We start from the raw sequence: 19,018 nt of genomic DNA, 5'->3' as shown, positions 1-19,018 counted from the left end.
TTTCACTAAAAGGCTGAGAGGGCTCTGTGATTGGTGTTTCTGGTATCTTTTTTCACATTAAGGAACAGCAGCTTCTCCTCTTTAGCTTTTTACTTTTAGCGAAAACGTCCTTTGTTCTTGTTGACAGGTCCTTGCTTTGGTTTACCAATGATTCCAGGTTTTCTTCGCAGTTTAACAGGTCCTTTACTGTTTTGTGTACTATGTTTATTGTGTTCTGCACCTTCCCGTATACATTCTCATACATATCCACTGCTTCCGGATTTTTGTACTTTAACATCAATTCCTTTAGTTCTGGAAGGCTCAGATTTAAATCATTATCGAATTTTAGTTCTTCATAGACGTATTTTTCATTAAATAGGAAAAACGAATGTTGCAGGAGTCCAAATGCTGTTCTAGACGGGTAATCTCTGTTACAAATACATAAAATACACAATCCTGAACTCCATTTATTTGAGTAAACTAGATAATCATCCACTGTTGTTGCTGTAAATCCATAATCTACTCTCTTTGACAGTTCTCTTGCCATGAAAGTCGACACATTTTTGGCTTGGCCTCTTGAAAAGTACGGCAAATCTGAAAAATGGAAGCATTGTGTTAGGAATACTGGTTCTTCTTTACATTGTAGCACTCCTAGGTATGTTATGTTATGTTTTTGCATCTTAATTACTTTACATGTGTTTTATCGTTATGAAAATCAAGTTTGGATGCGATAAATTAATATTTGAACAGTTAAATATATTTAGATAAATTAGAAACATATAATTGAACAAAATTAATGAAAATTGAAGTCTATTTTAGAATGATATCCAGCTGGATATAGGGGATGTTAGTGTGGGAACAGAAAGAATCCATTAGAACAAATTATTTAAATAATGTAATGAAAACGTCACCTTTAAATTTGATTACTTTCTATTGACTGATCTGTTATGATTTCCCTTAAAGCTACCGTGATATAAGAGGATTTCGGGAGAGAACATCTTAAGAGGAGCGCAGATCTGTTCTTTATTAGATCTCCTAATCTATAAATATTTCCCAAATTCTTCTGAGTTTCATATTTCTCTAAACATTGTTTATATCCTTCTATTTCTGGCTTTATTAGAACCTGGAAAGGATCTTCAAGCTTCTCTATTACTTCATATGAAACATCCCTGGGCTTTACTATGAGGAATCTATATGATCCTCTCACTGAAACCAGGCTTCTGTGCTTTTTACCCTCAATATCTTTAAATGAAGAGAAGTCTTCTAGTGGAATATTGAAATTTTCCATGGAAATTTTGCGATAAAAATCCTCCATGTTTTCTGGATACTTTACATTATCTCCTGGGAGCGGTAGAACCACTTGATCAATTGTATATCTTCTCGCCTCTTCTTCATTTTCAACTTTAACTACTTGTGTTCTCTTGTTTAGGCCTAGATTAACCTCATCATCTTCACTTTCGCTAGAACTACTTAGTTCTTGTTCTCCCGTTGCAACTAAATCACCTACTGCAACTTTATATCCAAATCTCTCAAGTCTTTCTGTTGCTGCAAGGTTGAATAAAAGACTCTGGGTTGAATGTACATAAATTGTGAGAATGTTTTTCGGTACTCTTCCTAAGCACTTATCGGGGGGTATATTAGAAATGACGCCCTTTAATAAACTCTTTTCTACAAACAAATGACTAGGCAAGTACTTTAGTGCCATTTCCGCATCATTACCTATTAAATAGTAATCAGTTGCCCACCTAAACTTCCTGTCTTCCACTTCTCCCTCCTCATTTTCAGACTTAATTGGTCTGGACTCATAATTATTCAATTTATCTAGATCAGCGTTATCGTAAAATTTATTGAACACTTTGTACTGTTTAGCTTTTTCTATATCTCCTAGGATCAGTCTGATTGCAAGATCGTATTTTTGGTGTATTAGTGCTGCTCCAACTATATGGGTTCCCACCATTTTGGTTCCAAACCTTTGAAGTCCAAAATAGTTTATAAATCCATAGTTTTTCAGTCTTTCCATACATTTGTGTATATTTGAGTGGTCTTCTATACCTCTGATGACTATTTTGAAATGGTTTCCTGTCAAATCTCCCAAGCTGATTTTTGAATTTTTATAGAACAAATCGCTAACATACACATCATCGAACCACCTTTTTGTCATTGCTTCGAACAGGTCTACTATTCTGCATCTTCTTATGCACAGCCTTTGTACTGTTATTCCCCTTTTATCCTTGTTTCCTGCTGAGAAAACATCAAAGCTTGATCTTTTCGCTGACTTGCATATCATATTTATAACTTCTGAGGTGTCTCTATTTATTTTAAGCATGTTAAAATGCAAGTATCTAGCATATGACTTAGGTTTATATTTTTCATAATCAGTTTTATCTACGCTTTTAACTATTTCATCGAGTGTAAGGTGGTTTTCAGGTTCTGAACCCGTTTCCAAGCAATTTTCTTTAACTTTGGTGGATAAAAACCTTTTGCACAGCTTGGCAGGGACAACGATAATTGGGTTGTAGTGGTGAGGTAATTTAGAAAGGTCAGGATAGGATTCTAGGTATTCACTCATCTTCTGATCATCTTTACAATCCTTCAAATCTATTGTTTTTGAATCCAAAAAAGGCAGCTCAGTTCTTATCCACTGATGGACTCTTTTTCTAATCTGCTTATCTTCTCCGTTTTTGCAACATAATACTGCAAAATCAGGCTCATTATTCTTCGGGTCAAAATGCAATTTATTACTCAGCGATCTTAGGAAAGCATTAAATCTCACCTTGTCTTGATCCTGAAACAAGTCTTCTGGATAATTTACCACTGGATTTTCCTTATAAGATGAGAGAAATTGTTGTCCTGTTTCAGTTCTTTTTTTCCTTTCGAAGGCTCGTTCAATTTCTGAGATCTCAAAAAACCGGCCCAGGTTCAATATTTTACCTTCCAGATCAATTTCATGGACATGAAAGTCCTCCAAAAGGAATTTAACTAGTCCGTTAACTCTTTTTGATTTTACGTTAGGTAGGTAATCAGAAATCGTCCTTTCAATTCCCACTGAAATGCTCTTATTTGCCATGTTGTTACTCATAATTCTTGGTATATGCTTTATATTGTTTACTATAAATGCTGTTGACGTGTATATAAATAACAGTAGTACAAACATATGTTTATTGTTTGGATTTAGATTTTCTTGATAACAATGATGCTTGCTTCTGTCTAGATATCATTTTCTTTTCTTCAAGCCAAAATAGTCCTGGGTTCTTCAGCTTAGTCTCGGTGTGTGGAAATCTTAGATACATTAACATTCGAAATGCGTCAAGTTTTTCTATTTCGTAATCTGACAAGTGTTTATTGATTAGTTGTTCTCTATATGCCTTTTGCAATGTTAATTCCTCTGGGATCGGCTCTGTTTCTGATTGAACTGCTTCGTCGTATAAATTTTCCGGTAAATTTTCTATTGCATCGAACATTTGTGATTTTATGTATGATTCCCTTTCTTTATACTTTTCTATGAGTTTCTTCTTATATAATTGATATATATTATATGTTTTTTGATATAATTTGCGATCTTCTAGTGTATCTGCCGGTGAAAATGGGCTAAAAATGAGATCTAGAATCTCTGATAGGCTTTCTTTATCTTTTAATGAGTTTACTGTATCTACTATTAGATTTGGTGGAATATATGGATAATATCTTGTTACTCCAACAGTTTCTTGTTGTTTCGGTTTCGGTTTCGGTTTAGCTTTTGGTGCTTTTCTCAATGGAATCTGATTACAAATTTGTATCGGACGTAATATTTCTGTTAATGTAATTGATAATTCATAAAATTTCATTTCTATCCTTAAGAAGAAAGGGTTCAATCATTATGTGATCGGTTTTATTGTACAACAAAAGAATAAATTTATTTAATGTGTATGATTCCCCAATAATAAAATGATCTCAACAAATTTATACATTTTAAATTTTTATATATTTTCATAGTATTTTTATTAATTTCAATAAATTTACTTTGTTTTTTGATCAGTTTCTTCCTATGTTGTTATTCCAGATAAATTCAGATTTTAACTTCTATCTTACATTTTTTAATAAATTATTATTCTATATTATCATATATTATTAAATAATATTCTATTTAGGATATATAAATATAAAATTGAATTAGAAATAATATTTAGTTTATTTTTATTCTGAATTTTCAATCTTCGACCACCCGTCAGACTGACCCTACATCCTGGGACCTATTTTTGATTAAAAAGAAGTAATTTATCCTTTAAATATGCCAATGAAGGTTAATGGACTTGATCTTCTATATCCTTTAAGGACATATTAGATAATAAGGTTTCAAAAACTGTAAAAAGTTGCCAGTCTGTTAAGATCCGTATTTTCGTTCATTTTTTCTCTTTTTTTGATTTACTTTTTTCTTTTTCCATTAAGTATATGAGTAGTTCCAGGAAGAGTGCAAAGAGGTCATAGTAAAGCATCATTGCATGGTATATGTAGTCTTCGTTTCCATTCTTCACTTCCCTTAGTACCATTTGTGTATCAAAGGCAATGTACCTATTAATTCATTAATCATGTTTATTTAGTATATAACTATTACGATGATTTTTACTTACCCTACGAACAGAAACAGTCCTAGGATGAGCGTAACGTTGTTAACGAATCTTGATCTGAAGAAGTAGTTCGCAAAGTTGACCATCACGATGTAGTTGGAGAGTGAGAAAATCAGTGCTCCTAAGTACATTGCCATCCTAGTTTTCATGAAGAGTGATGCCAGAGAGAATGAACCAAAAATTCCAATTGATCCCATGAGTGCGGTCGTGACGATTTCTAAAAACGGTAATCGTGGATGATATTTACCTGGTTTGAAGACGAAAGCCTGGAGTATGTAGTTTCTATAAGTGATTCCTAGTCCTAGAGAGAAAAGGAACAGTGCGACGAGCCTTTTATAATTAGAATCCTAAAAAAATTTATTTTCAAGATTGCACCTTACATTTCTGCTTGTTTTCGTGAAGATGATGTAGAATATGCTTCCCAAGACTAAGAATACTCCAAATAACGGGTGAAGTATGGTCCATGGTCCGTTTATCACGACAGACAGAAAAGTTACGAGAGCTGAAAAGGCCAGTGTCGTGTAAACCTTTGTTAAGTGGACCTTTTGGGGCTCCGTTAAAGGAGCAAAGTCTAGAATTGTGTTAACGTTGAAGTATGGCCTTCTTGTATGAAATTTAGTAAAGTTATCCATTTTTATATACTGAACGCTCCCCATCATTAGTTATGGATCAAATGTGATCTCGGGCGATATACGTATGCGCGTAAATATGCAATAGTTAAAATTATTTTATTTTAAAATTATTATTTGCGACTATTTTCACAAGAACGAGACTTGCGACTGGCACAATGGGCACTTGGCCTTGGCTGCATTTCTGAACCATCTAAAAAATTGTTACTTTTAAGTTATATTTTAGATAACTATTTATTTAAATCTTACTTGAACAAACACTCTTTATGGAACTTGTATTTACATACTTTACATGATTTTGTCGGTATTGACTGGAACTGTGCGTGTACTATTGAGTAACAGATTGGGCATTCGTCTATTCCTTGATAGTATTTAATCACGTTGTTATACCACAGAAGCAGTCCTTGTGTTATTCCACTTCTGTTTGCTTCTGAGTGTGAGTACATTATCCACTTATGATTCTTTTTCTCCTGTGAAACAAAGGTTAGGGGTTCCAATGGGAATGCTGATGGCACCTTTATTGTTATCTTTGCCGTGATTTCATTTTTCGTGAGCAATTTTGCTGTGACTTCCCTTTTAATTGTATCGTAGAACACTGTAAGATCACTTGCTAGCATCTTGATAGTATCAAGCTCATCTTTAACCAGTTTTTGTGTAACTTCATGTTTTGTGAATTTCTTTATATTCTTCTTCACGTATGTGTTTTTGCAGTTATTCCACATTTCAGACACTTGCATTGGGAATATTTTTGCCACTTTGTAATATACCAACTTTACTGTTTGACAGAACTCCTCGTCCTTTATCAGCATTTTCTCAAGACACAGTATCAGTAGTTGTAGGAAAAGGTCCAATAAACTACTTTTATAGAATTCTCGTGTATAAAATTCGTCTTCGTACAATTCATAGAGCTTGAACTGGTCTGAATAGAAAAAAGACATATTGTTGATCTCATAGTAGGAATCACAAATTGCTTCAGCTAAGTTATCTTGGAATGAATCTATGTATTCTGTAAATTCATACGGTTTTAATGTAAGCAGTTTCACCATTGCGTTTGCACAATTAAGGTTACCCAAATTCTTATATCTTCCGTGTAGGTTAAACACTGTAAGCCAACATATTAGGCATTTTTCAATCTCCTGCGAGTCTTCTCCTTCCAAATATGTATATGTTCTCATTATTTTACTTGTCAGGTACGGTCCTATTATCATGGAAAAGTATAACTTCATTATATCATATGAGTTTTTCACATCTATAATATTATGTTCTGGTTCCTTAACTTCATCGTTATTCTGATTTGCTGAATCATCCATTTCATTTACAGATTCTTTATTTCCTTGCAAATCCGCTACTTCTGAGTCCGCCTCATCATTCAAATCATTAATTGTAAGTTCCTCTGGATCCAATTCATTCTCTTCCAACTCCACTGTATTCTGTGAATAATTGTTAAATGCGTACAACAACTTGAAAAAATCGATTTTACACGAGTTTAAATCGTGGAAGAAATCCCATTCTGGGAAGTTATCTATGATACACACGTGCTGGTGGTTCGGGAAACTGCAGAATACTCCCACTTCTGAGATTGAGGGATAAAAGACCCTACAGTTCCACAGACTTGCTGCATAAACGTTTACGAAAAATGAACTCGGTTGCAAGGAGTGCGTGCTCCTCAGAAGCAGTGAAACACTTCTGGAGAAATCTGCTATTGAATCGGAATCATCTAGTTTCACAGACTCCAGTCCATACTTAAGGCACAGAACCAACCAAGTTGCCAAGGATTTAGGGTCTGTGTGATTTGAGATTTTGAGTTTATTGAACTCCCTAGATAAATCAAAATCCGGTTTATTAGCATACTTTAAAAAATGTTCTACTTCAGGGGAGACTCTCAAATGAAATTCTGACACATAAGCTTGTTCTATTTGGAAGTTGATAAGAGTGGCAATGAGACTCGTCGAAACACCGTGAAAAGTGAGACTACCATATAGGTTTGCAAGAGAACTAGTAATGCCAGTACGAATATCATCTTTGTAATTCTTGTGTATATCTGGTGAGAAGAGTGATAGAAACTTGAATAGTGACAGATGGGCCCACAGGAAATCCGTTTCTTCTAAATCCGCGGAAAAAAATAACGTGAATAGGCTTGAAAAAAATTTGTTTTGTTCGAATTGATTTGAATTTAAAAATTCTTGGATAGTTTCTGAATTTGGTGTTCTATCGTCGATGTGATTATGGGGAGATGAATCTACGATATTTAAAGCTTTAAAGGAGAGATTGAACAGTTTAAAAACGTCTTCCGATTCTAAATGCCCAATTTTATTTAAATTCTTATAATTTGTGAGCAAACATGTGACCAATGTTGTATAGTTCAAAAATGTGTAGGTATCAGGCTTTTCCAATTTATTTAACTCGCCTTTTCTTTTATTTAGCACGAACTTCCCAAATTCAATTATTTCACGCACAGTATCTTGATCTGATATAGTATCGACTGAATAAAATGCGGATAAGAGGTAAGGTGCGGTCAGATTCATAGAGAAGCATGACTTGATGAAACTGGCTAAATCATTATTCCTCTTTAAATCATTTCTCAGTGTTTTATAAAAGAATTGGAATAATCCTACACTTCTATTCAACTCTCTAAGAGTTGTGTATTTTTCTTCCATTATCTTATCTAGCATTTTGTTCATGAATCTCATCAGCATCTCCTCATTTTTAAACTCATATTTAGTTGATATATTTATGAAGTCACCAAGTACAGTAACCCACGTATCAGGCTCAAAACTAACAAATGTTCCTATAAATAAATCCAAAAACTCCTCAACTTTAACTTCTGGATCGTCAGAATCCAGGTACAAGTTTACCACTATGTTATAAGACCTCTTTTGCAATGTTTTTATATCAACTCCTCTAACAAATCCCATAGACTTCACAAGCACATTACTTACAAAGTCAGGTTGAAACAGATTTCCTAAAATTGACCCCAAATTCTTTGAAAACTTTTCATAATCTGGCAAGTCCACAGCAGTAAGTTCGTTGAGCCTTTTGATTTGTGATTCTTCCATCTTAGCTTTAAAATCTGCATTTTTTGAAAATTCTTCCAGAACAAAAGACGCAAACACACCAAAATCATACATCTGTTTTCTCAAAACTACATTTAAGTAAAGTGTCATAATACTTTCAACTAGGTTCAGGTCATACTTCCGGTAAAATTCCACCTTTTTACATTCATACAGCTGATATAATACCAAGAGTATCTCATAAACAGTTTTATTTTCACCAGTCAAAAGTGTGTGATCCACACGTTGAAAAATACTATCCAAGAGGTCAAGGTTCGGGTGTTCTCTTGCTAGTTGAACCAAATAATCTGAACCTTCTGTGCTATTACATAGACTTACTGCTTCAGTCAACATATAATATGTTCTTGTATCTTGTAGATCAAATTTTCTATCAAACACCTGTGAGACTGATTTTGGATTAGTTTCCATAAGTACTGCCGCATAGAATAGATGTAAATTGTCGTCAAGGTTTTCTTCTAGTCTCTCGGCCAAATCATTCAATTCCAGTTTTTTATAAACTTCTTGTAAAAAGTCATATTTTTCAACAAAATCACCGTGTGAATCAATCTTAAATATGATCAATGGTATTTCATTTGACAACTTTATTGGATTTTTCTTAAGTAATTGTATCATTTGATCTATATCCAGACTAAGGTCTGCCTGATTTTCTAAATGCCTGATCAAGTAGTCAAGGAACTTTGTTTTCACCTTCTCCAATAAATTACTATATACCTGGTGAAATTCTGGATATACCTGGTCTATTGTCTCTCCCAGCTTAGTATAAACATTATCCATTATCAGCGTAACCAAAACAGTGTTATCTTCAGAATATGAAAACAGCTCTTTCAAAAAATCCGTGAAAACGTCTTCTTTGGCCAAGTTGGACTCCAATAGGTACTCTGCAAGTACTATGTGATAGTACCATAAAAAATCTCTTGAGTTTTCAGTGGTTGGTGACATTTTTTTAAAAGGGAGTGTAATGTAATGAATTGATTTTAGTTTTGAGAGCAAGAGGAGTTTATAAAAAGAGCATAACATGCTTGTGCCCAGATTTCTATAAATCTCCAAGTCGAATGTGTATGAGTTTCTCTTCAGGTTGGACACTTCTTTCTGCATCAGGTCACACAAGTAATTTAAAACATTGTCAAAATTTTCCGGAAAGTTTTTAAAATACTCAGGATCGAGATACATGTATAGTGATGGGAACAAAGTGTATAAATCGATTTTATTTGAGTATCCGCCACTGAAGTTTTTCAAGAGCAAAATTACCAGGCTGTCATAGTTTGGTAGAAACCATGTTATGCAACTATTATTCTCTCTGGTGCAGGCACATATCAATCTAACACTATGGTATATCAGTGAAGGTTCGGTATCCTTACTCACACACGTTATGCAGTTTGACAGAATTGATTCCAAGTGGTTGTGGGTTTGCTTTGGCAAGACTTTAACCATCTCAACTAGCATTAATAGGCAGGCGAGCTTTTTCTTAAATGACGGTGATTTGTAAACTTCATTAACTCTTTCGACAAATTCACTATTTATTAAATCATCCAGAACAAATGTGTAGTCATTTTTATGAACCCTGACGTATACAAATAATTTTTTAAGCGAGTGTGAAATTGAATAAAATAACCTGTTATGCATATCCGCTGTTGTGGCACTGTTTTGGCTTGCCTTTCCAAAGGTATCTAACCACTCTTTTGTATAACTATCCATATCTCCATTAAGCAACTCCAGGTAATCTGAAGATATTCTTGTAAAATAAAAATCTAAAATTTTAAGCGTTTTCAGTTCGAATTCACTTTCGGAAAGCGTTGTTGAGAAAAGATTTTTAAAGGATTCCAAATAAACTTGTGAAATATCTGGAGACTCGTCATGCATAGATAACCACCAATATGTGATAAAACTTTCGAGATAATTTTGAAGCTTCTTCTTCAATTTCTTAGAGATCTTACAAAGTACTAATCCAAACTCTAATCTTATTTTTTTAACTGGTTCAACCACTGCCAGTTTCTTGAATATGTGTATCAAATCAACTATAAACTCTTCCAACAACTCATCCGGTATGATTTCAAGTATTTCATTAAATGTTTCTAGTGCTTTAAGTTTTGTTATACTATCTTTCTTTGTAAGTTTATTGAGAATTGCTAGTATATCTGCTTGTGATTCTGACACATCCTTAGATGGGTAACTTTGGGAGTTACTTTGCTTTGAATTAGTAGAAGACTCTGATTTTACTGATACATTGGATTGTAAAGATGCGATGTTGTTGAATGAGGCAAATATTTGGTGCAACCCTGTCGGCCTGAAATCTGAGGTATGGAAGTTAGAAAAGTCAGCGGCTCTGACCTTTTTTTCTTCTGACCTCGAGCTTTTTTTGCCCATTTTAATTATTTTATAGAATACGTTGTTTTTTAATCCAATTTTTTATTAAAATCTATCATTTGTAATAATTTCAACTATTACTTCCTAAAAGGAGAATAATTAACAAAAATGGCTAAAATAAAATTTGTATAAACCATTTACTAGCATATTTTTGAAATTAACCCATTAAAACATTTTATCATGTTGAGTATTAACTTTTATGTTATCCTCATAAACACAATTAAAAGGTCATGATTTATATCATTTTAACATAAATAACCTAACACATTTTTGTATTTACTTGTTTTTTAATAAAAAATTTTTTTTCGACTTATAAATTTGTGGAATTCCTAGGAAGATAGGTTGTAGATATTTGTTCAGTATTCAATAACTATATAATTTGTTTTTTCTTTAATATAAGTTCTATTTTTTAAATCACCAATGTTAATATCTAAATGAAAGTTTTAATATGTGTTTTTCAAAAAATAATAGGTATAAATTTTAAAAATAGTTATTTAATCCAAATATACACATTTTTTTGAACACAATCTCGATATTGATCATAAACTAGTTAACAGCCATTTATGATTTATATATTTACTTTCATTTTAAAATGTTATCAGATATTTTACAACATACTTAACCAGTGTGGATGAACTTGGAAAGTAACTAAAAATATTAGAAATATTTCTTAATCATAGACAAATCATCAATAATATGTATAACAATATAATACGGAGTAAGAAGATTTATTAATCATTACTCAGTTATGGATTATATCACGAGAGTCTTAATTTCAACTTCGTCGTTTCTTGTATCTTTGAAAATAGATTGATTTTTATTATCTCTGTATATAAATGCTAGTGGCAATCCCATGATGCATGTTCCTGCAATTGTATTACCCAGGAGTACCGGAATTAGGTTACGATAATAAACATCCAAAAATGATACACCTGATTTTGAAATCAAAGCTGCGTTTAATAGGTAGAAGTTGGCAATGATATGTTCTAGCCCTCCTGCTGCGAAAGCTCCAATATGAGCGAATATAATTAACACTGCCCCTGCTGAATCATAGCAAGCATAAAATGACCATACTGCCAAACAAACAAAACAGTTACATCCTATAGCCGAGAACATAATTTTCCAAAAGGGTTTTGTTGTCTTAGCAAGGGCCAAATCCGTCATATAAGGAGCTCCACTTCCCACATCAATAATGAAGTAAGTGGTTCCTCCAGCAAGGATCATTGCTCCAAGAACTGTGCCTATATAGTTCCCCAGAATTGAAACACCCAATTTATAGAAGTAATTTAAAACAGTTATATGTTTTTTGTACAATGCAAATGTAAAACTCATAGTATTTCCTGTGTAGAGGTCAGTTCCAGTGAACAAAATTGCACATAAAGCACTAGGGAAAATTAAACTAAAAGCTGCTCTAGACGTTCCATTTGAGGCTCCTGGATCAAAAAACAATGAAGCGATAACGGATGCAGCGTAACCACCAATTGCTACGAACCATCCACCTAATATTGCTTTCACTAAGAGAGTCAGAACGCTTCCATTAACCTTATCTCCAGCTTCCTTTGCTATCCTCTCGTAATTATCCTTCCCGCTTGCGACTTGTCTAGTATATTCAAACATTGTCATTTAATTTTAAATAAAAATAATATATTCCGGATCAGTGAAAATTATGACCAAATGTACATATTCTACAATTTTAGTATTTTTGTTGATAAAAAAGCTATTCTACTATAATATAAAACGATTTAATTAAAAAGTGATTGAAATTAATGGTGATCTAAAAATATAAATTAAATATTTGAATAATATTTTGGAATGTGTGGTTTCACGTGGCACAAGTACATGTTGTTAAAATTTATTCAAGATCGTTGATATTTTTTATTTACATGCCTATACATTTTAAAGTAATAAATATTGAAGAGGTTTAGAGTTCGATTAATTCAATAACTCAACTATTTATGAGGTCCATATAAATGTGTTGATCTATTACTACTATAAAGACAAAATATTAAATTTTAATACTAAAATAGCTTTAAAATTATAATTTTTAAAGCATTTAAATTATTTTATGAAATTACACCCATTACTTTTAGTGATCTCATCCTTTCAGATTAATGTGTAATTGATTCTACTATAATTATTCTGCATTCAATATTAAATCCTATTTATATTGATTGAAATTATTATTTTATATCCTATTTGATTTCTACACTTTTAGACGTTATCATTATATTAGGATTCTTACAGATAACCTGACTAAGAAAAGTCTACACACATATTCCTTCCAACAGAATATTTATTCATTATTTTCTTCTGCGTTTATTTCATTTAACCCAAAATTAAATGTTTTCCACTAAAGTGTTCTTTTATTTTCTTCTTTTTGAATGATGGGAAGGACGGACGATGATTTTTATCTAAAAGTAAGACATTATTACAATTTTAAATGTAAAAAATTATTTTTAGGCGTTAACGCTTGCCTATGAGCGCGAATTACCAGCAGAATCCACCTTAAAAATTGCGGAAATGCTCAATAACATGTATCACACTGAAGAAAAAATGTGTACAGATGAAACTTTGGAAGCATTGTACCGTTTTAATGTTGAAATTTCTGAAGATTTTAAAGATTGCTTGAAAGAAAACTTTGATGTGTTTACAAATATTAATGATACCATTTTCAATTTTGCCCCTTATGTGAGTATATACGACAATTCAAGGTTACATGATGAAAAGGAGCCAGAATCAAAAATTAAAAGAAGATTATACATGGATAATTTCTTTGAAGGAGATTCCTGCATCTCCAACATTCCACTTACCAATGTAGCAAGAAGGTTTTTGATAAACTCTATTAACGAAATTCCCTTCGAAAGAGTAAAAATCGCAAATACTACATCAGAACGTCCCAAAAATTCTGAACCCGCACCTGTTTTGGCAAAATCTATACCGAAAGATCCACCTACACTTGATGAAACTAAGTTGCCTAATTCCGTGGATGATTCTCATAAATTGAACGATGCTCACCCAAAAGTACAAAATGTTACTTCCACAAGTGAAAAAACTAATATCAACACTACTAATCATGTTCCTTACGTCAAACCTAAGAGCTTTAACAAACTTGAAGCCAAGGACAAGGTTGAACTGAACGTCGGATTCAAGTCAGGCCTTGAATATCTTAGTAGCCAAATTAAGGAAGGTAATACAAAACCTTTGGACGATATAGACCTTACCAAATCTAATATCTCAGATTATAAAAATCTTGCCAAAAATCAGCTAGGAGGTCAATACCCAAACCAAAATTCTCATCCAAATTACAATTTGGGCAATTACAACAGTTATAAAGCTCGTCAGGGGGTTAACAATAAGGGCGATGGGCCTTATTTGGACCCAAAATATTTGTCCCTTGTAACTGGAGATGTGACTCCTGAAATGATTAGCATGGCCTTGGACATGAAAGTGTTGGAATGTCAAAAAATAACAAAAGATGATATCGTTGGACTGGATGATGTTAAAAAGGTGGTCATTGATAAAGTAGTTAATCCAATTTTAATGCCTAACCTTCACATTGGTTTGTTTAAGGCACCCAAAGGTATTTTATTATTTGGCCCTCCTGGTACTGGAAAGACCACCATCGCAAAATGGATTGCAAATGTTTCTAACGCCACATTTTTTGAGATTTCTCCAAGTTCCATAACTAGCAAATTTTACGGTGAATCTGAATCTATAATAAAAACACTATTTAAGGTTGCTTTGGTGGAGTCACCCTCGTTGATATTCATAGACGAGGTTGATGCTGTCTTGGGTAAGAGGAAATCAACAGACGATGATTCTAGCGTTAGAATGAAAAATCAACTTCTTCAGATGATGGATGGGATAAATTCTGGTAGTTTATCGATTGACAGGGAGTCAGGAGAAGAGAGGGTTGTTATAGTCATTGGAGCAACCAATAGGCCTCATATGATGGACTCCGCTGCTCTCAGAAGATTTACTAAGCGAATATTGATCCCTCCACCAGACCATGAGACCAGAAAGAAGTTTATTATCGATATAATAAATAAACGGTCTAGCAAGAAATGCTTTCTCACTGAAGAGGACTTGGAAAAGATTTCTGTTGCAACTGACGGTTGGACTGGCTGTGACCTTTTAACCTTGTGTTACAAGGCTGCCGAGTATTGTTACGACGACACCATTGAGCTGTATGGTGGAATTGAGAACATAAAAAGTTTCAATGATTTTAGGGGTGTTGAGATGAAGGACATCGAAAGAGCTTTGGAGTGCACCCGGCCTTCAACTGATGAAGGTATGGAATTTTTCTTGGAATGGAGTTCCAAACATGGATCTGTTTAATTTTGTCTGATTTTTTTAAAAAAATCGTTTTGTATTTATAAATCTATTTGTGATAGTGTTATAAATTCAGTTTAATACATTATATATACATGTATGTATATATGTTAAAATATTGTATTTACGGTGGAACGTTTTTAGCGGCTCTCGATTCCATGAAATCGTCGGCTGATTTTTCAAATATTTCTTGCAAAACTGCCTTTTTATCATTTACTTCAATATCTTCTTGTGCGAAATCGTCTTCAAGGATTTCTACCACCTCGTCCTGATCGTTCTCCATTTTTTCGTTATCTACGTAAACATCATCAAAGTTTTGGGACGTCATTTCTCCGGGATCATCTATAAAACTTTGTGTACCCCCGCATTCACCTAATAGCTGATAATCCTGATTGGAATCAGTATTACACACAACTTGGTTATCTTCTTGTGATTCTGAGTCTTCTTCGTCTGGTTCATCAACATTTTCATCTGGTGTGTGTTCATATACACTGGTATCATCAGATTTATTTTCATTATTATCTTGTACCTGAGAATCGTCTTCTTCAGACTCCTCTTCGTCCTCGAGTGATAGAGATTCTACTTCATCTTCTAGTACCTCGGCCTCCACTACAACATCACTTTCATCGTCCTCTTCTAAATAATCTACATTATTAGTACTTTCTGATTCATCTTCTGAAGTTTCCGTTTCCTCTAGTTCCTCTACTTCTAATTCATACTCATCATCTGATGAAACTTCCACTTCATCTTCCGAATCATCGTTTTCATCGTCATCAGTATAATCCTCGTATTCATATTCGTCATCATCATCCGAATCGTAATAATCTCCATCTAAAGTATTATCTCCGAGGTCGCTATCTAACTTATTATTCTGATTTCCCCTGTAGGTGTTCATTACACTTTCGGCAGCCCCAGAGTAACCTGGTGGGCTCTTAGGATTGGTTTCTGCTTGCAAATGTGATGAAATGTTTGATATGTAGGTATTAAGGTTCTGGAATGTTTCTTCTATACTTGAGGATTTGGAATAACTGAGATTGTGGACGAAAGTTTCTGGATGAGTGTCGTTAAAAAGAGAAACTAGGTTACTTGAGGCTCTGGCGAGGACCTTTGAAACGAGCTCGGAATCTGAAAATTTGTTATTTAATGATTTTTTAAGTTTAGTTAAGTCTTCATTTAGGTCATTTAAGGTGTATTCTCTCTTTAAGAGATTACTCCTTATGATGTGCTCCTTTCTATCGACGTAGCTTGCAAGTTGCTCCATCATCAGTGTCTTATTCTTATTTTCTAATTTTCTAATTAGGTCCTCAAGTGTTTCTGACAGTTCATTCAACTTCATTTCATATTCTTGTCGTGTTCCGAAAGCATTTGATTCGAAGTAGTTTAAGCTTGTGAATTTTGATGACAGGGCCAAATTTAGTAGTGCTTTGCTGTCCATTGGTAGCTTGGGAGCTACTTTTGCTCGGATTTCCTTTAAGAATTTGACCAATGCCTCCTTTAGGATCACATTATTCTCGTTTAAAAACACGGATGAAAGCATATCGTTTAATCTATCAACCGTTAGAGAGTTGTCCTTGTTAAAATGGGTGGCCATTTTTTTAAGGTACTCTCCGAACATTCTCCCGTTAACTTGAGGGCGTGCCATGGCGTAGTTGAGCGTATCGTGATACAGAAGCGACTTGAGTTGGTCGAGTTTTTCGTGGAACAGGCTGCTGAGATTAGATGTAAGAGTTAAATCGTCGTAACTTAACCTTGTGAACCTTTTAAAGTCGTTTTTGTCCGAGGAGAGAAGCTTCATGAAGAAATCAGCTAGGTTTGAATCTTCATCTTTTGAATAATCGTTATCGCCGTACGGGTGGGTCGAAAGCGTTGGATGTGGCAGTGAGATATACTTCCGGTTAGTAAATACTTCAAATGAGTCTAGCATTTCGTTCCTAAAATTAGGATCTCTTTCTTCAGTGGTGAAAAGGTCTAAATAATTCTCAAAAATTCCTTGTTCCACCAAGGTTTCTGGTGTAAAAATGCGATCGTCTATACATTTGACAAACCCTGAGGAGTCCCTGAAAACAAATTGGACTATTGGTGCACTCCAAAGTTCCTTTCTTTCACTTTGAAAATTTTCAGAATCTTCAAAGTTCGGAACCAAATCAACAAAATTCTGGCTATCGTATGAACGGCTCAGAAGACGGGTTCCTTGACCTTTGATTATTTCCAAAAACTCATTCTCTTCTTGTGAATTATCATGGTCTCCCAAGGTCTCGTTTGAAGTTGGTTTTTTGGTTAGTTGGATCATTGCCGTTATTGAATTATGGATTCCATTCATCAATGAATATTTTACATTACAAAATACCAAGTTTGAGAGTGAAAATGCAAACAGTAACATTTTAGTTCTGTTTTTTTCTGAGTGTTCAAATCCTTCAAAGTCCAAAAACACGTAAGCGTGCTTTTCTTGATAAACTGATATGTAGACCCACACTGATCCATCGACAAGCATGTTATTTGGGTCTATGTATGATTCTGATATGTTAAAACTTGTGTTATCTTTTCCCACCAAAAGGCTTGCTAAAAAGCTTTTGCCTGATTTTGGATCTCCTACGAAGCTAACTGAGACTACGTTTAAATCTCCGACTTGTTTTTGTAATATATTCATGGCGTTTTTATCTATTTTACACATTAATTTGCCTTCTTCAGTTTCTGTAAAGTTAATTAATCTTATTGCTCTTGGCGTTATTATTTTGGAGAACCCTTTAAATGGAGCAATTAGTCTGGGCATTGAATAGACGTCAAAGGGTACTTCAAACAGGCCTTTAACCCTTGCTTCTGGAACCACTGTATCTTTGTCCGAGTCTACAGATTCTACTTCATTAAACTGGTGGTAGATATTGTTATCATTCGTATGAGTGTTCAAGTGGTCTTGCCGATTTGATTGTGGATCTCTACGAAATGTGGTTTCTCCTCCCATATGCCCTCTGATCTTCCCGTTGGTGTCAAATGTATTCTCAGGCAGGTAAACATGACTTTTTGGGTTCGGTTTGTAATAATTTACAACGTCTACCACATTTGTTAGTTTAGACTTTGACCATTCTTGTCCGAATGAGACCGTTGCTTCGTTCTTAAAATGGTCATCATTCCTTACGACAAAGTTACCTATACCATTGAATTATTAAATAATATATATAAGAACAAATTACTGTTTATAAAAATTTATATACACATTTAAATAAAGCTCTATCTATATTTTACCTGGTTCACCTTCAACATGGTGTAATTCTCTGGAGTTAGGTATTTCCATGTTATAATGTGTACGAAATATAATACTTTAGTTTGGTTTATATCAACACGAAAATTTTGATTTCAATAAAATATAAAACATTTTCCAAATTGAGTGTAAACTATAAACTATATTGAATGAATTGAAAAATTAACAATAAACTAATCTATAATACAGTTGATTTCCAAATTAAACCCATTAAATGGAGAACAAAACAAGATCCAAATGGTTCAGTTCATTATAGACATTTGTTCTATCAATATTGTTTAATTTTACATTACACATTGAAGGATAAATGTATTTTTATAAATATGAATAACAATTAAACAAAAACCAGGGAAAAAAATAAAAAGTAAAAAATGTGTCAATAAAATTAAAATTTTTATGCTTAATTCTAGGAGAAAAAATAATAAATAATGATATTTTACAATTATACAAATTTAATTTTCATTAATCTCATACGCCACACATTGCAAACAAACAAATAAATACGTAAATAAATTTAAACTTATATTAATGTTAAAATTTTCATTTGCTTCAAATAAATATATTAGTCGTACTGTTTGGCCATTTGTAGATTATATATTCTTGTGTTGAATTTTGACATTGACATGTTGAATATTCTTTTTCTTTGCTAATTACTTTTATTCTTTGTAATTCCTGATAAACCGGCTCGTTATGTGATTTGTGTACAATTACTGTCGTTGAGCATTTGGGTGTATGCGAACAATGACATATTTTCATCGTTGTCATTTTCTAAAAAATATTAAA

General features: G+C 33.4%; 8 protein-coding genes across 8 annotated transcripts; 1 reads left to right on the top strand and 7 right to left on the bottom strand.

The window, feature by feature from the left end:
• Positions 1 to 52: 52 nt before the first annotated feature.
• On the bottom strand, positions 53 to 658 carry ykt6 (Regulated-SNARE-like domain protein; the record flags this gene model as incomplete). Its single annotated transcript, XM_760398.1, has 1 exon — positions 53 to 658. The coding sequence occupies one exon, from the start codon at positions 656 to 658 to the stop codon at positions 53 to 55; it is 606 nt and encodes a 201-aa protein (XP_765491.1).
• Positions 659 to 791: 133 nt separating this feature from the next.
• TpMuguga_02g00922 (tRNA pseudouridine synthase D (TruD) family protein) lies at positions 792 to 3,133 on the bottom strand (the record flags this gene model as incomplete). Its single annotated transcript, XM_760397.2, has 1 exon — positions 792 to 3,133. The coding sequence occupies one exon, from the start codon at positions 3,131 to 3,133 to the stop codon at positions 893 to 895; it is 2,241 nt and encodes a 746-aa protein (XP_765490.2). The 3' UTR covers positions 792 to 892.
• Positions 3,134 to 3,137: 4 nt separating this feature from the next.
• TpMuguga_02g00921 (uncharacterized protein) lies at positions 3,138 to 3,838 on the bottom strand (the record flags this gene model as incomplete). The annotated part of the gene is made up of 1 exon (XM_760396.2): positions 3,138 to 3,838. The coding sequence occupies exon 1, from the start codon at positions 3,801 to 3,803 to the stop codon at positions 3,138 to 3,140; it is 666 nt and encodes a 221-aa protein (XP_765489.1). The 5' UTR covers positions 3,804 to 3,838.
• A 289-nt stretch (positions 3,839 to 4,127) lies between these two features.
• Positions 4,128 to 5,227, bottom strand: TMBIM6 (Inhibitor of apoptosis-promoting Bax1 family protein; the record flags this gene model as incomplete). The annotated part of the gene is made up of 4 exons (XM_760395.2): positions 4,128 to 4,527; positions 4,587 to 4,800; positions 4,831 to 4,930; positions 4,964 to 5,215. The coding sequence occupies 4 exons, from the start codon at positions 5,213 to 5,215 to the stop codon at positions 4,359 to 4,361; spliced, it is 735 nt and encodes a 244-aa protein (XP_765488.1). The 3' UTR covers positions 4,128 to 4,358.
• Positions 5,228 to 5,269: 42 nt separating this feature from the next.
• TpMuguga_02g00919 (FANCL domain protein) lies at positions 5,270 to 10,647 on the bottom strand (the record flags this gene model as incomplete). Its single annotated transcript, XM_760394.2, has 2 exons — positions 5,270 to 5,405; positions 5,462 to 10,647. The coding sequence occupies 2 exons, from the start codon at positions 10,645 to 10,647 to the stop codon at positions 5,342 to 5,344; spliced, it is 5,250 nt and encodes a 1,749-aa protein (XP_765487.1). The 3' UTR covers positions 5,270 to 5,341.
• A 712-nt stretch (positions 10,648 to 11,359) lies between these two features.
• yrhG (Formate/nitrite transporter family protein) lies at positions 11,360 to 12,515 on the bottom strand. Its single transcript, XM_760393.2, has one exon. The coding sequence runs from the start codon at positions 12,268 to 12,270 to the stop codon at positions 11,401 to 11,403; it is 870 nt and encodes a 289-aa protein (XP_765486.1). The 5' UTR covers positions 12,271 to 12,515; the 3' UTR covers positions 11,360 to 11,400.
• Positions 12,516 to 12,577: 62 nt separating this feature from the next.
• On the top strand, positions 12,578 to 15,043 carry FIGNL1 (ATPase family associated with various cellular activities (AAA) family protein). Its single transcript, XM_760392.2, has 3 exons — positions 12,578 to 12,607; positions 12,881 to 13,064; positions 13,108 to 15,043. Exons 2-3 carry the CDS (start codon positions 13,029 to 13,031, stop codon positions 14,983 to 14,985), a joined length of 1,914 nt encoding a protein of 637 aa, XP_765485.1. The 5' UTR covers positions 12,578 to 12,607; positions 12,881 to 13,028; the 3' UTR covers positions 14,986 to 15,043.
• Positions 15,044 to 15,103: 60 nt separating this feature from the next.
• TpMuguga_02g00916 (Guanylate-binding protein domain protein) lies at positions 15,104 to 19,000 on the bottom strand (the record flags this gene model as incomplete). Its single annotated transcript, XM_760391.1, has 2 exons — positions 15,104 to 18,123; positions 18,808 to 19,000. The coding sequence occupies 2 exons, from the start codon at positions 18,998 to 19,000 to the stop codon at positions 15,104 to 15,106; spliced, it is 3,213 nt and encodes a 1,070-aa protein (XP_765484.1).
• Between the last annotated feature and the right edge of the window lie 18 nt (positions 19,001 to 19,018).

This window comes from Theileria parva, chromosome 2 (assembly GCF_000165365.1).
Source record: "Theileria parva strain Muguga chromosome 2, complete sequence, whole genome shotgun sequence".
Taxonomy (NCBI): Eukaryota; Apicomplexa; class Aconoidasida; order Piroplasmida; family Theileriidae; genus Theileria; species Theileria parva.
The sequence above is the reverse complement of the archived record's forward strand: the minus strand, read 5'-3'. Positions and strand labels throughout refer to the sequence as shown.

Excerpts from the sequence above, each read along its gene's own strand:
- yrhG (XM_760393.2), bottom strand. The coding sequence starts at position 12,270 with ATGACAATGTTTGAATATACTAGACAAGTCGCAAGCGGGAAGGATAAT.
- FIGNL1 (XM_760392.2), top strand. The coding sequence starts at position 13,029 with ATGATGGGAAGGACGGACGATGATTTTTATCTAAAA. Across the intron at positions 13,065-13,107 it reads ACGATGATTTTTATCTAAAA|GCGTTAACGCTTGCCTATGA; the intron begins GTAAGACATTAT and ends AATTATTTTTAG.